General features: G+C 41.8%; 2 protein-coding genes across 2 annotated transcripts; both read left to right on the forward strand.

Moving 5' to 3' along the window:
- Positions 7 to 2,521, forward strand: LOC8084652 (cyclin-B1-2). The gene is made up of 4 exons (XM_021458343.1): positions 7 to 221; positions 326 to 426; positions 1,397 to 1,494; positions 2,157 to 2,521. The coding sequence occupies exons 1-4, from the start codon at positions 99 to 101 to the stop codon at positions 2,255 to 2,257; spliced, it is 423 nt and encodes a 140-aa protein (XP_021314018.1). The 5' UTR covers positions 7 to 98; the 3' UTR covers positions 2,258 to 2,521.
- On the forward strand, positions 9,942 to 13,914 carry LOC8084653 (heparanase-like protein 3). The gene is made up of 9 exons (XM_002452946.2): positions 9,942 to 10,653; positions 11,222 to 11,258; positions 11,511 to 11,694; positions 11,788 to 11,936; positions 12,312 to 12,545; positions 12,634 to 12,823; positions 12,915 to 13,040; positions 13,165 to 13,264; positions 13,368 to 13,914. The coding sequence occupies exons 1-9, from the start codon at positions 10,408 to 10,410 to the stop codon at positions 13,722 to 13,724; spliced, it is 1,623 nt and encodes a 540-aa protein (XP_002452991.1). The 5' UTR covers positions 9,942 to 10,407; the 3' UTR covers positions 13,725 to 13,914.

Genomic DNA, 14,725 nt, shown 5'->3' on the forward strand with positions numbered 1-14,725 from the left:
CCGCCTGATCCCTCCGTTTCCTTTCTTCCACGCAAAGAAAGAAGCCAAGGCAAGTTCTTGTTCTTGAGCGCGCGAGGAGCAGGCGGAGAGCATCGACGATGGCGAGCGGCAGCATGAAGAGGGAGATCAGCGAGACCCACGACACTCTCCGCTTCGGCCTCAACGCCGGTGTCAAGGCTGACCTCGCGCCGCCGCACCCGCTCCAGTCCACCATCCAATCGGTAAGGATCCGTCGCTCTCCTCCGTTTCCCTTTGTCCGTGCCCTCGAAACCCTAACGCTGAGCCTGGGACCCATGTTTGGGGGACTCGCCGCGCCCCCGCACAGGAGGCCAAGTTCTGGGCGGACAAGAAGAAGTTCGGGACAGAGGCCATCTACGGATCCGCCTTGAACATCCGCAAGGATCTCGATGCCCAAATCCTCTCCAGGTCTTTCACTTCCCCCTTTGCGGTTCTTACCGGCAAAATAAATTTTACCTCCATTAATTTGTTCGAATTTCGAGTTAGTAGTAGTTAATGCTTGATGGGAGCATTGAAAAAAAAATGTGGATACTGGAATTGACAGTGCTGAGGGGAAGTTTGGGTGAATTCCTGAAACTTTGTTACCTTTCTCATGATATACATATGCTGTACCTATACCTATGGATAGGCCTCTGAAGCATGGAATTCGTTCAAATGTTTGCATCACTTTCTGGTCATGCTGTAAGGATGAGGAATCAATTGTGTCTCTGTATACCAATAGGATTGTTTACATGGTTTCAGCATTTGGCGGCAAAGTTGTTAGCCATTTTCATACCTACAATCTGAATGGCCTTGTTGTAGTGTCCTGTGTATTTGTTGCTACCACAACATTGACTGTACCTAGATTTCATTTCCTGTATATTTAACTGTCTTATTGGAATGTTTTTGATATTTGATTATTGTAATATCTTCGATACCATGTCTGTCTGTTTTGAAACTTGAAACTTCATGATGGTAACAGTTATCTGCGATATTTTGTTTACTGCTGCTTGTATTGCAAAACTTATCCTATTGTTATCAAAAGTTTTTTTGTTCTGTGAGGTTTTATGTTAAGTCTTAGTATCGTAAGTGCCACTTTCTCGCAGATGAAATATGCACATTGCTGGGACAACATTTGGTTGATATTCACTACAAAATGGGTTTTAGAATATCTAGACCTTTCTCTGCTTCAATGTGCAATCGTATGTTCCAATTGTTTTTGTTCATCTGGTCCTCCTAAGTTCTCACACCAACTGTGAACGAACAAAAGAGGGAGGCCGCCTAAGGAAATAGGAGTGTGCCTTACTTCATTGTTTGACAACTTAGTACATTTAGCTTAAATCGTTTTCTTGGTGAATAGCAGTTAGTTTCATTGCTGATGGATATTGTGTGATGCCAGGTTCCAAAGACCTCCTGGTGCTTTGCCATCATCTTTGCTTGGATATGAGGCACTGACAGGTTCCCTGGATGATTTTGGATTTGAAGATTATCTTAACAGTAAGACATTCTGTCATTGTTATTGATAAGCCATTTTCCTTCTCTATCACATGTATAAGCATTTTCACAATAGTTCATGACCACCTTAATATTCTTAGCTGGAGAGTGCTGCTGTTTTTAATCATCTTAACCTTCTATAGTTAACAGTAATTCTGTTTTACTTAGGAGGACCCTTTGAAGTTAAACTAATTTATCTGGCTTAATTCAAAGTTAAGAGTTCCTGTAAATCAGTAGTAGGAGTCTTGTAGAGGTTATTGGTAATTTAAGTTGGAGAGGTCATTAGTTCAAGAGTATTCAGTTACTTAGAGTCTTGGAGACTTATCGGCAATTTAAGTTGGAGAGGTCATCAGTTCAAGAGCATTCAGTTTACATGATTGTTAGTTTTACATGATTTAATGTATGTACTAGAAAAGGTGTTATATGCTTTGTGACAACACAGTCTGACCTGAGCTTGTCTCTTATAGCTACAATAACTTTCTTAGGGTCAGTATCTCTGATAAGTGATAAAACCTGTTTCATTTGTCACTGGTCATTGGTGCTTACTGCTTTAGTATTTTATCTGTAGCACTGAACTTTCCCCCTCTTTGTACTATCTGGGGATTCTTCCTATTGCCACAATTGTCTTTCAGTTCTGCTAATTTTCTTTTTCTGTTGGCCTGCAGTGCCTCAAGATTCTGACAGTTTCCGTCAACCGGATATGCACCACGGAATGGAGGTTCGCCTTGGTTTGTCCAAGGGGCCTATCTGCCCTAGCTTCAATTGAGGCAGTGAATGTAGTTCTGCCGCACGTTGTGCACCTCAGTTCAGTACTTTGGTCAATAGACCATATTATGATCGTGAAACGTGAAAACTGATGGCTTGCATCTGTTCAGTGTTGTGTTTCAATTAACACCAAATTTAATATTTTTCTAGTTTGAACTTCGATTCCAAATTTAATAGTTTTTTTCGCAAAAAAATTGTCTGGTACTATTAACCCAAGAACGGTACTTTTAAACCAAGAACGTTTGAAGAACGTATTCTTTTTTCAGTACTGAGCAACCCATGTTCTTTTCTATGTAGTACTCCCTCTGTCCAAATTATAGATACAATTGTTTTTACTACATATCTAGACACAACATGTATCTAAATGGATGGCAAAAGTTACATATCTCAAAAGGCCAAAATGTCTTATAATTTAAAATAGAGAGATATTTTTTTTCTTACTTCCTTGCTCTACGAAGCTTAGGCATAACTTAACCAATTCATTTTTTATGCCATTCAAGTATTCAACACTCTATGTCTGCCGGCCATTTCGGTTTGGGTGGTTGCCATCCATTTGGGGGGATTTCTCCCCCAGCAGTGCCTATATCCAATTTACGTAAACCCAATGATGCAGTTTTCGAAAACTGTTGTATTACAAAACTGTGGTTTTACAAGCCAATGAGACTCAACTGTGGTTCAATAAAAGAGGTTATGAGTAGAGTTTCTAAAACTCTAAAAAGACTAGTATTGACAAAACCATGCATATTGTTGTATCCAAGCAAGCTCTTGAAAGCCGAAGTATTTTGTCAAATCATAGTATCTCTCCAATGCTTCAAAATTACTTTGCATCTAAATAGGGCCTTTCTTTCTCAATCAATTCTTATTCTTTCATCTGGATTCATACTGCAGGCATGATTAATCTCTCAAAGTCTCATGTAAAAAAAGTTTCATTTGCGTGGAGCGCCCCAGATGAGACTTACCCGGCTAGTGCCTGCTGAAAGCCATCCTTTTCACTTGGAAAGAAAGCATCTACGTAGCTCTTATCCCATTCTCGTCTCTCTAGCAAACAGAACACCGGTGTCCTGATAGTGCCGCGTAACTGCTTCGTTCCCGGTCCCGGCACATTTACTCCAATAATAAGGTCGCAGTGCAGAGGATTTGGTAGTTGCCACTGGAAAGCTAGGCATGGACAGCATGGAGAACAAGACAAGACCAGGCCCTGGGTTTTGGTCCCTGCCTGCCTCTTGTGGATTAGTCCAATAACCAAAAAAAGGTTTTGGTCGCATTATTAGGTATATATAATTACTCTGGCCTACTTGTGAACCGATGATTACATGCTTTTTGAAACTGAAAGAAGGGCTCGAGGCATAGCCGTTTTGCATCTTCTAGTTTATATTAATATAGGATAAGCGAATTAAGGGATGCTAGTGTTGTAGACTTTACCTTTCTCTTCCTTTTTTGACATTAATAGAGAAGTAGTCATACCAACTCCTAGGGTTGGTCTAACTTATTACATAATTGGATTGCTTCTGTTTTCCTCAGAGCTTTCTATTCTTATTATTTTTCTAATCACATGGTCTACAAGTCTATTCATTGAAACTTTTTTGGCAGAACATTTTCATATTATATTCTTTCTCGTATCCTTCTCTTTCCATATGCAAGTAAAAGAATCAACGAATTAAGGGATGCTATTGTTGTAGGGTCTAGCCTCCTCCTCCTAAGCCAGTGAGTTTGTTGTTGAGAAAAGCTATAGCAAATTTGTTGAACCATTCGTACTCTTCCTCGTTCTCTTCCCATATGAATTAATAAAGGTCAGAGCGGACATTTCGCATCGGAATTAATGACTAGAGACTTTGGTTTTGGATGTGCAAGAGAATGTGTGTATTTGGAACGGTGATTACTCAATACTAGCTGCTTGTTCATTCTGAATGCATGGTGGTCCAAGCCACTATCAGTATATTGAAAGCCCACTTTTGCCTTAGCACGTAGTGTTCCGTTAAGAAGGGAATACTAAAAGCCCCCCCACTCTTTATAGAGTTCCAAACCTTTTTCATTCCGTTGTTGGTCAAAGTAACATTTCTCCATCTGAATGCTCAAGAGATATACCTATACAGCATGCTTCGTCTGTTGCTTATTAGCACCTCTCTCTCTCTCTCTCTCTCTCTCTCTCTCTCTCTCTCTCACACACACACACACACACACACACACACACACACACACACACACACACACACACACACACACACACACACACATAAATAAATAAAGAAATCCACTGGCGTCCACCAAGCAAAATGCATGCATATAATGAGTTGCTTGCTTCCGGACAGGGCAATGTCCTATCTAATCCCAAAGTCCCTAACAAACTAGTGAACCACCAAAGTTTGACACCGTAACACGTAGAGCGCCTACACCTACTACCTACTACGACGACGAGCTACTCTTTTGCATGGTCCGTCATTCAGTTGCATGTTCGCGTCCACACAGCTACCGCGCTAACTTAATTAGCTGAACAACCGTCATGCATGGCAACAAAGCATGAATATTCAGAATATACAGATATACATGTATGATACTATATACTAGCAGGGATGGACAAGTACTTGAACATCATCACAGGGATCACAGGTGCTAGTAGCTAGCTACAATACACACAAGCCTGTGTTGTACATTATCCATTACGTATACTTCCCTCTCTTTGTTGCTTGCCATGCCCGCTACTCTTCCTTGATAATTAACCAACAAAGCTGCCTACTTAGCATAACAACAAACTAAATGGACATGTCATTCACAAGGTAATAGAAGATCAGTGACTGAAGATTCCATGCAACTGCGTGTACATTTTGCTTGTCCTGGATGTTGACCGGATGCATGCCTCTGTCAGATAGTCATCTGATGCTGTTCACTTCATGGGTTCAGTTAGGTAGGTGCGAGGTCCATGTCCATCTCCTATGGGCTATGTCGATCGATCGAGAGCTCTCCAACCAATTTATCAAACCCTATCTCGCTGCTCCGTTATGACCAGACCAGCAGCTGGCTGACTGGTTGGCCTCAGCCTCACCCTCACTTATCTGATCTCGTCCACAACCACAAGCAAAGCAAAAAGCAGGCCATGGCAAAGTCAGAAAAGGCACACATTTTGCAGATTGCGATCTGCATGCAAAACCTTTCCTCTGCACCGTACCCATTGCAGAGCTGGGAGACGCAAGTAGTTGCAGATGGCATGTCATGTCCTTTCGCCTGTGAAGTGAAGATCTGGAAAATGATATGATGCACCCAATATATGGCACTGTCAATGGACGGCTGCAGCCTGCAGTCCATTGGCATTCTTCACTGATGCGTTGGATGATTGCAACGCGCATAACCGTGACACTGTTTATTTAGGACGGCAGGAGTGAGCAGTTCTGCATTTTTTGGCAGCCTGCTCGTGCTCTGCCGTCCTGATTCAGGCGACGGAACATGCGTCAAAACGTGAGCTGCTGATGGGCGGCGATATGTGCAGGCCCAATGCTGCATGTCAGCATGTGCGTTGTATTATTGGTGGAATGCTCATGTGGTCCATCATCATCATCATCATTCTAAACAGGACCAGAGACTGATGGATCAGATCATCGTCAGGGAGAGTGTGCTAGCTGCTGCTTGGATCTTGGATGGATGACGACGTGTGTTTCTTCTTGAGCTGAACTCAGCAGCGTGGTCAAAGGTTCAGTCTCTTCTGACGCCGGCGATCACTGAATTATTGGACGCATATTAGGATCACGGGAATGGTAATAACATACTCTTCGCAGAAAACAAACGATAAGGATAATTACATACTGGATGCACTTGAGCAGTGCTATGACTGGGGATAAATACACTCAAAACACGGCGGCTGTTTTGTCAGGACCGATGTTTAAGAGACTGGCTACGAACTGAATGGACCGATTTGTATTTTGTCATGAACTCTCACGCGGAGCTCACTGCCTGCCGGCTCGATTGTACTACTCTACTCCTATCTATTTGTCACACGAAACAGCTCGATCGTGTGAGAAGAGGCGCAATTAGCACGTCCATCATTGGCTAAATAATAATCCTTTCCTTTTCTTCTCCGGATTAGCTATTATGATGAACGATGGCTTGCTGACGAAAAGGGTCATGATACGATCGATTAGTTTATGGTGAATTTGGTGATCAGGCGCCGCTAATCATGACGAGATCGATGCAGGTAAACCATAAAACCGATGAAGCAGGTAGTATCTGGTGTGGAGTGGTGGTGGTGACCGTGACCGCAGCAACCGCAAGCATGCATATGCATGCATCTCAAGGTTTGCAAAAAACCTGAAGAAAGGTAGTAGGAGCACCAAAATAAAAACATTCCATTAGAAAAGAATTGAAGCAAAACCCTATAAAGTTGCCAGCGATCAAGAAATCGATCCGAGAGCAGATAAAGCCTAGTTGTCTAGTACAGGTTTGAGATCTGCGCGTAATCATTGGATATGTTTATTTATTTATTATATGAATATTTTTACAATGGTTGGAGAGGTGATGAGAAGCGATCTGCGTGTTTATAGTCGATGGACCCAGAACATGAAAAACGATGAGAGACGATGGGAGGCAATATGTGTGTCTATGGTCGGTGGGCCATAGACGTCACATCGTCTCCTATCACCTCCAAAATTATGAGAATTAGGACCCTAAATATAGGAGTGATAAATTTTTTTTCGTATTTCTTTTTTTGATGAAGATTAAAAGGGTAAATTTATAATTATAAAAATAATATTTTGAGTAGCATAGTTAAGGCGTATGATTCAAGTACTATAGTTAGTTAGATAAAAATCTTCTTCTTGAGTTTTTTTTAATCTTCTTAGGGTTCTATCCACCGACATCCACTAGTGCGTGTTATAGAAAGCCGTCGCCGCCGATGATAGGGGTTAGGGTTTAAGAAAACCTTGTACAATGACGTTATTACTCTTCCACGAATTAAATCAAGAAACAAGTTTTTAGCGGAAGCGATGGGAGGCAATTGAAAGCGATTCCAACCATTGTAAAATGTCTTATTATATGAATATCCACAGCATATAGCTAGCTAGATCAATCCTCTGTTCACACACTAAGCTCTACCTGAGATGAAATAAATAAACTGACATATAAACAAATACATTACGATTAAGTGAGGTTTTGCCGAGCTGATATCGGTCGCTTGTGATTTCTAAGGTGTATTTCTGTCTGGATATATATATATCTGTAGTTTTACTTAAAAACTCTCTCACATGCCAACGGTTTTGAAAGGAAAACAAAAACAAATAAACTCTTGACTAGGAAGTGAGCCTAGTTCAAATGGTTACTTGGGAGGTGTGATTGTGCATCTAATCACCCAGGTTTAAATCCTCTCTTGACTTGAATTTAGGTTTGATCTCGTATTTGGATGACCATTTCTCTTTAATGTATTTCTTTTCTTAATAAAAAACAGCACAGTTTCTTTAGGTTAGATCTCGTTTTTTAAAAAAGCCTTATCCAGAGCATGAGAAAGGATCCGAATAAACTTTTGACTTTGGACCTGTTTAGCAAGGCTCCTCTATATCTCCGACTCTAGTTGAAGGACACGATCAAGCAACAGGCCGAACTATGGATCTTCGCAGGAGCCAAGAGGCTGGGGCGTCTAGTTCAGAGAATAGTCTAGACTATAGTAACAAGCGAGGAAGAGCGTTCTTGCATATGTAAACTACCTCGCTGTATTCAAACCTTCCCTCTTAATGAAAATACGCGCAAGCCTTTTGCGTGATTGAGAAAAAAAAACTCTTCGTCACAGAATTGAGACAGTTTACTAAATCCTTTTTACTTAGTCACGCACGGCCATGCATATAATTCCATCCCTCTACGCTTCCTAATCATAATGAAATGAATATACATGCATGCATGCTCCAAAAAAAAACTTGTTATCCTAACCTAAGGCCTTGTTTACTTGCAAAAAATTTTGCAAAATGTGAACAGTACCAACTTCGTTTGCATTTGACAAATATTGTCCAATCATAGTCTAACTAGGCTCAAAAGATTCGTCTCGCAAATTACATATAAACTATGTAATTAGTTATCTTTTTTACCTATATTTAATGCTCAATGCATGTGTCGTAAGATTGATGCGACGGGGAAGCTGGACCTAAATGGATTGTGTCCGTGATCATCCCGATCCAATTCATGTAGAATAGTTCGCTCTTGAAAAAAATAAAATATATGTAAATCTCTAATCACTCATTTGATCTCACATTATATTCTCACTGTCTTAGGTTCACGGATCAGATGTATTCCTATGTTCCAACATGGAGTCCAAAACATTCTTCCTGTTCTGTGTTTTGTAAAAATACTATAAAAACATAAAGAATATATATTGTAGCAAGGTGCACCGTCGTATATAAAAGGACTGTTGGAACATAGGGATTGTATAGAAAAATAAAGAAATAGGGGGAAAAAGATTCTTATGTCACAAACAAAACACTACTCCCTCGCTCCTAAAATAAATATACATTTTAAAATAGTCAACCACTTTAATTTTTATCAAATATATAAAAGAAAACATTAATGTCTACAGTGTCAAATGGATTTCATTAAATTAATTATGTCATGTAAGTCTCCGTTCCAAATTACATGATCTTTTGGCATCCTAAATTCATAGTTTTTACTATGTATCTAGACATGATATATATCTAAGTGCGTAGCAAAAGTTATGAATCTAGAAAAGTCAAAGCGTCTTATAATTTAGAACGGATGAAGTATTTTTTATATTAAGTTTGGAGATATAAATAATAAAAATATTCTTTATAAATCTAGTCAAACTTAAAACTATTTATTTTAGATAGAGAAAAGGCGTGTTTGTTACATCTCTCATAGCTTCACAAAGTTGTTTTCAGCTTCTCCTACCAAGGGAGTGTAGATGAAACAACTTCTCTTTAGAAGCTCTTTTTTTTAACTCCTCTAGCATGCACAGTTCTCTAGGTGAAGCTAGGTGAACCCAAAAAAATACTAGCTTTCTCTATACTATTTTTTATGAGAAGTTGTTTTACCAAATGCTTTATAAAAATAATTTTAGCTTTACTTGTGAAGTTGCTTTACGAAATTGAAGAAAAAGAATTACTTTATTGGTGAAGCTAAACTGCAGGCTAAAAAAAGGGTGACGGTGCAACTGGACAAACTGGTGGATTCCTCGAGAGACTTTTTACTACTCCACATCTGCCTGTCCTTGCAGCTGCCAAAGATGATCTTTCCAGCTCTGCAAATCCATGATGTATTTCCATCCAAAGGCACCATGACAATGCTGCCATTTCATTTTAATTTACTCCCTGATCACTTGCCGGCATTACTAACAAACTTCTGAAACAGGAGTAGTTTACAATCTTAATTGCATAATAGTATATGCTTCCTTCTACCCTTATGAACAGCAGTACACTCGCTGTTGTGTTTTTTTTTTTTTTTTTGCGAGACCGCTGTTTGTGTTTGTTACAAAGCACTGTGCTCTGGACATGGGTGAAGTGAAAGAGCCTTAAATTTGTACAATGTGCCGTTGTTTTTTAAAATACTATTATATTAATATTGAATAAAAAAATATAGCAGCGTAGAGATATTGTGACAAAAAAAATGAGAATTTGCTTGAAGATTTGACAGCTCGCATGCGCTAACTAATCGTGTCCTTGAGACAAGGTACGACTGCTCCGCGCTCCTGCTGTGCTCAATCAGAGCGGAGTGCTCCTTTGGGCTTTGGCGTTGCCTGCTTCTGCTTCTGCTTCCTCCCTCTCGTTGCCATATAAGATTCCAAGCTTCCCCGGCCGTCGAACCTACTGCCATTAAAGTCGGCAAGCGGCGGGCCGGCGGCAGCAGCGCAGCCCTCCCACCCTGAAACCAGGGGAAACCGAACCACCACGGTCAGCGCTCTATCTGCATCCATCTCTCCGGCCACACCCACTGACCAACCACACCACACCACAGCAGAGGGAGAGGCTCCCCCGCGTCGAGATGCTTTACATGGTGTAGCCGGCAAGAACCTTCCCTGTTCCCTCCCTGGCGCAAAGGGGTTCCCTTTAAATTCCTTCAAGAGGGGATTGTCCCCTTTCCCCTGCATTTTCCTTCCGGCTGCAAGCTTTCTCTTGCCTGGCCACCCGGGCTGTCCTTCTTGTTGATTCTTGGCCTCGTTGATTTCGCGGAATGGCGGCGGGGCTTCTGCTCAAGATGGTCGGCTTCTGCGTGTGGGCGCTCTTCTGGCTCGCCGGCTCCGCCACCGTGAGCACGAGCACCACCGCCTTCGCCGGCAGCGAGGCGGTGGTCGTGGACGCGCGGTCCGCCATCGCCGTCACTGACGACGATTTCGTCTGCGCCACATTGGACTGGTGGCCGCCGGAGAAGTGCGACTACGGAACCTGCAGCTGGGGCCTCGACTCCCTCCTCAACCTGGTCAGTTCACCTTCACAGCACACAGCACACCTGAGTAGCATCTTGCCAGATTATTTCAGTGTTTGATTCAACTGTGGACTTTAATTCTGTGGTACGGATTACAACCCGTAGACCTCTGACGGGGATCTCAAGGAAATATCTTTTCTTTTTATTTTTCTCTGTTGGTCGGCATGGATCCTTCTTTAATTTGGGGGCCTCTGTTGGATAAAAATTTGGAATTTGATGGCCTAGGGAGTTTCATTTCATTGATTCCACAGACCACAGTCCTGTAGCATGTGGGCCCCTGCATTTTTATTCCTACCAATCATGTGCAAATGTAAAACCTGCCAGCATACATGAACACTACTGGCTACTTGATCATATTCTAATGCCAGTGCCTAGAGAATGGTTAAGAGTTTCATCAAAAGAAGAACAGATGACAGTTGGAGTTGGTAGAAATTTTTAACTAATTTGGTGTCGTGCGTGCTCAACTGTGCGTTTACTACTTGTTCTATTGAGTAGAAGTTTGTGCAAATCAAACCATGACATGGGTGATTGACATTGGTCTTTAATATTTTCCTGCCTGCAGAATCTCTCTAACAAAATCCTGATGAATGCCGTCAAAGGTAAGCCATCAAATGACAACCATCTCTTTCGCTTTCATAAGAAAATTTGTCCTACTATCCAATCGAGAAATTAAAGGTCTCCCTTGACATATAGAAGCCGTCGCTTTTTTGATGTGATGGTAACAAACCAAGTGTAGCGGCAGCAGCAGTACTTTGAAAGCCATGGCATTTGCTTTTCCTAAGATAAAATCCATGGAACTGATACTTTGATATTTACCAAATCATTGCATAATAATCTCATCAAACTTGCAGCATTCTCCCCTTTGAAGCTCCGCCTGGGCGGCACTTTGCAAGATATGGTGATATACGATACCGGTGACTCTCGCCAACCGTGCACCCCGTTTGTGAAGAACACGTCAGCGATGTTTGGTTTCTCGCAAGGTTGCCTGCCGCTGCATAGATGGGATGAGCTGAACGCATTCTTCCAAAAAACTGGGTATTCTGGTCTACTCATTTACTACCTTCGCCCAGTTTCAGAAACTGCATTCTCTTTGGACATGATTGCCTAACTTTCTGTTTGATTTTGCAGGCCAAAAGTTATTTTTGGGCTGAATGCTCTGACTGGACGGGTCCCAATGCCTGATGGTTCTTTAGGGGGTCCATGGAATTACACCAATGCAGCTTCTTTTATTCGCTACACCGTGAACAAAGGATATGATATACATGGATGGGAGCTTGGTATGTTCTGTGTAATCTTATGGATTGTGTTGGTTTTGTCAGAAAAGAACCTCACGTCATCTCCAAATGACAGGTTTTTATGCCATTTTATTTAGAGAGTAATAATAAGTATGTTGAAAAGAAATATTCTGATAAGTACTTAGAAAAGGAATCGGACAAGTATGTCAACATCACTTTTGATAATTGGTTATCAGTTGTAAAGAGCTATGGGGACAGATCATAGATGATGCTTTCCTTGTCTTTTCACACTAATGTACAAAAGTAATACTTTTATTGCACACTGGTTTTGCTTAAGAAGCAATCTAATATTAGCAGTACTTCTGCATACTACAGTATAGTATAGTACTTTGTGACCTTACTACAATGTTCCTGTAGGAAATGAACTCAGTGGCAGTGGAGTTGGAGCTCGAATTGATGCAGACCAATATGCAGCAGACGTGATCACCCTGAAACACATTATTGACAGCACCTACCAAAGCAACCCATCAAAGCCTCTAGTAATTGCACCAGGAGGCTTCTTTGATGCAGCCTGGTTCACCGAACTCATCAGCAAAACAAAGCCGAATCAAATGAATGCGATCACTCACCATATCTACAATTTAGGCCCTGGTATGCTCGCCTTGGTTTACAGTTCATAGTACACGATTCGTCAACTTGGAATCTGCATAATAACTGAATAAACTGCTGAATGTATCAGGGGTTGATGATCATCTGGTTCAGAAAATTCTTGATCCTTCTTACCTCGATGGTGAGGCGAGCACATTCAGCAATCTTCAGGGAATACTGAAGTCTGCAGGTACATCCACTGTGGCCTGGGTTGGCGAGGCTGGAGGGGCTTACAACAGTGGCCACCACCTTGTAACTGATGCATTTGTGTTCAGCTTCTGGTAAGCCAAGAGTTTCTTTTTTCCTATGCTCAGCAATTGAAGTTACCATCTGAAGAAGAAGTGTTTATTGACTATCATGGTGATGTTTCAGGTATCTGGATCAGCTTGGGATGGCATCAAAGTATGACACAAAGACTTATTGTAGACAGACCTTTGTTGGAGGGAACTATGGCCTGCTCAACACAACTACATTTGAACCAAATCCTGACTATTACAGGTAGACTAAACATACATAAGTTTTTCCAAAGCTTCAGTGAATGATAGGAGAGAGAAAAATTGTGCAGCAAAATAATGTGTCAATCCCACCATCATAATTTAACATCTTTATGCTTTCGTTGTAGTGCTTTACTGTGGCATCGCCTCATGGGTACCAAGGTCCTCTCGACGACATTCAACGGCACAAACAAGATCCGTGCTTATGCACATTGCGCGAAAAATTCGGTAAGGGGGCACATACAATGGAAAATTCCTGTTTCTTTCTGGCAACAGCTCATAGTGACTGTCTGAACCATGCATGCTTAATTTATTTCCTTGAATTTTTCAGGAAGGGATCACTCTACTCCTGATCAACCTTGATGGCAACAACACAAACCACATCTGCGTTACAAGCCAAGGCGCACAGACCCAGAGTGCAAGGAAGGAGAGCAGAATGTCTTATCAAATTCCTGGGCTTGGCGAAGCGGCCGAGCTCACGAGACAAGAGTACCATCTCACTCCCAAGGGCGGGAATCTGCAGAGCCAACAAATGTTGCTGAATGGCAATGTTCTGGCAACTGACGCCAATGGGGACATCCCAAAGCTGGAGCCTGTGCAGGTGGAGGGGACGCAGCCCATAACCGTGGGTCCTTACTCCATTGTGTTCGCTCACATCCCCAGCTTCTATGCTCCAGCCTGTAGTTAGAATTTTCATCTGAATTTTTTTCCAGCCTTCTCCGTGTGAATCATAGATTAGATAAGTCCAGGTGAACGGCGAAGCTTGTTCACCTGTCCGTGAAGTAAGCTGCAAGGCTGAAAGGTTTGTGATTTATCATTGTTTGAGAGAGAAGTGTTCAGATAGTATGTGAGCAAAAGGAAGGAAACTGGAAATGAAATAATAAAAGAAAAGAAAAGAAAAGGTTTGCAATTGTCGTCCATGTGTCTATCATTTTGTTTGAGAAAGCAGAAAAAGGTGACAAGTTGGCAAGGAAACATATGATCATATCACGGTTGAAAAAGACAGGGGAAAATAGGGGAGAAGAGACCAAACACCTTCTCCGGGGAGATCGGTAAATCCCAGAAAGCTGTTTTCTCTCTGCAAAGCGCAAACTGAAGTTTAGTTTCATCATCCTCAGATCAGAGAAAAGAGGAGTTTTTTTAAAAAAAAAAAATGATCGCATATGCAAAGGTTTCACTTTCATGCTGGCACTATTTGTCACTGCAACTACAGAAGATCGCTTGACGGCATTGGTGGACAAGAGTTTGGACTCATGTTGACTGAGCTGTCTGTCACCGACACCAGCCTCTCGCTTTCCTTGCAAGTTCCACCCACGTTGTACAGCCACCGGAGTCCTCGGTCACTATGCATGGGTCCTGCGGGATTTTAGGTCAGTTTGCCTTGTGCCAAAACTCCAAGATGCCAATTATTGCCGGCAGCCGACACGAACCCAGTATCCCCCATGATCTGCAAGACTCCAACTCTGACTGACCCTTGCTTGTCAGTTGTCTGATTGTCTCGCAATGTAGGTTAGGTACGCCTCATGGCTCATTCGCCTTACATGCAGTTTAGGGCTCTTCGCAACAGTTGTATCAAGAAGCTTTTTATTTAATTTTAAACATAAAAAGTTTTCTTTCAGATGCGAGCTTGGATGAATGTGATGAACAGAGTCTTCCGCTTCCCAGGTTGTGAGCAGGGGAGAATTAGAC

This window comes from Sorghum bicolor, chromosome 4 (assembly GCF_000003195.3).
Source record: "Sorghum bicolor cultivar BTx623 chromosome 4, Sorghum_bicolor_NCBIv3, whole genome shotgun sequence".
Taxonomy (NCBI): domain Eukaryota; kingdom Viridiplantae; phylum Streptophyta; class Magnoliopsida; order Poales; family Poaceae; genus Sorghum; species Sorghum bicolor.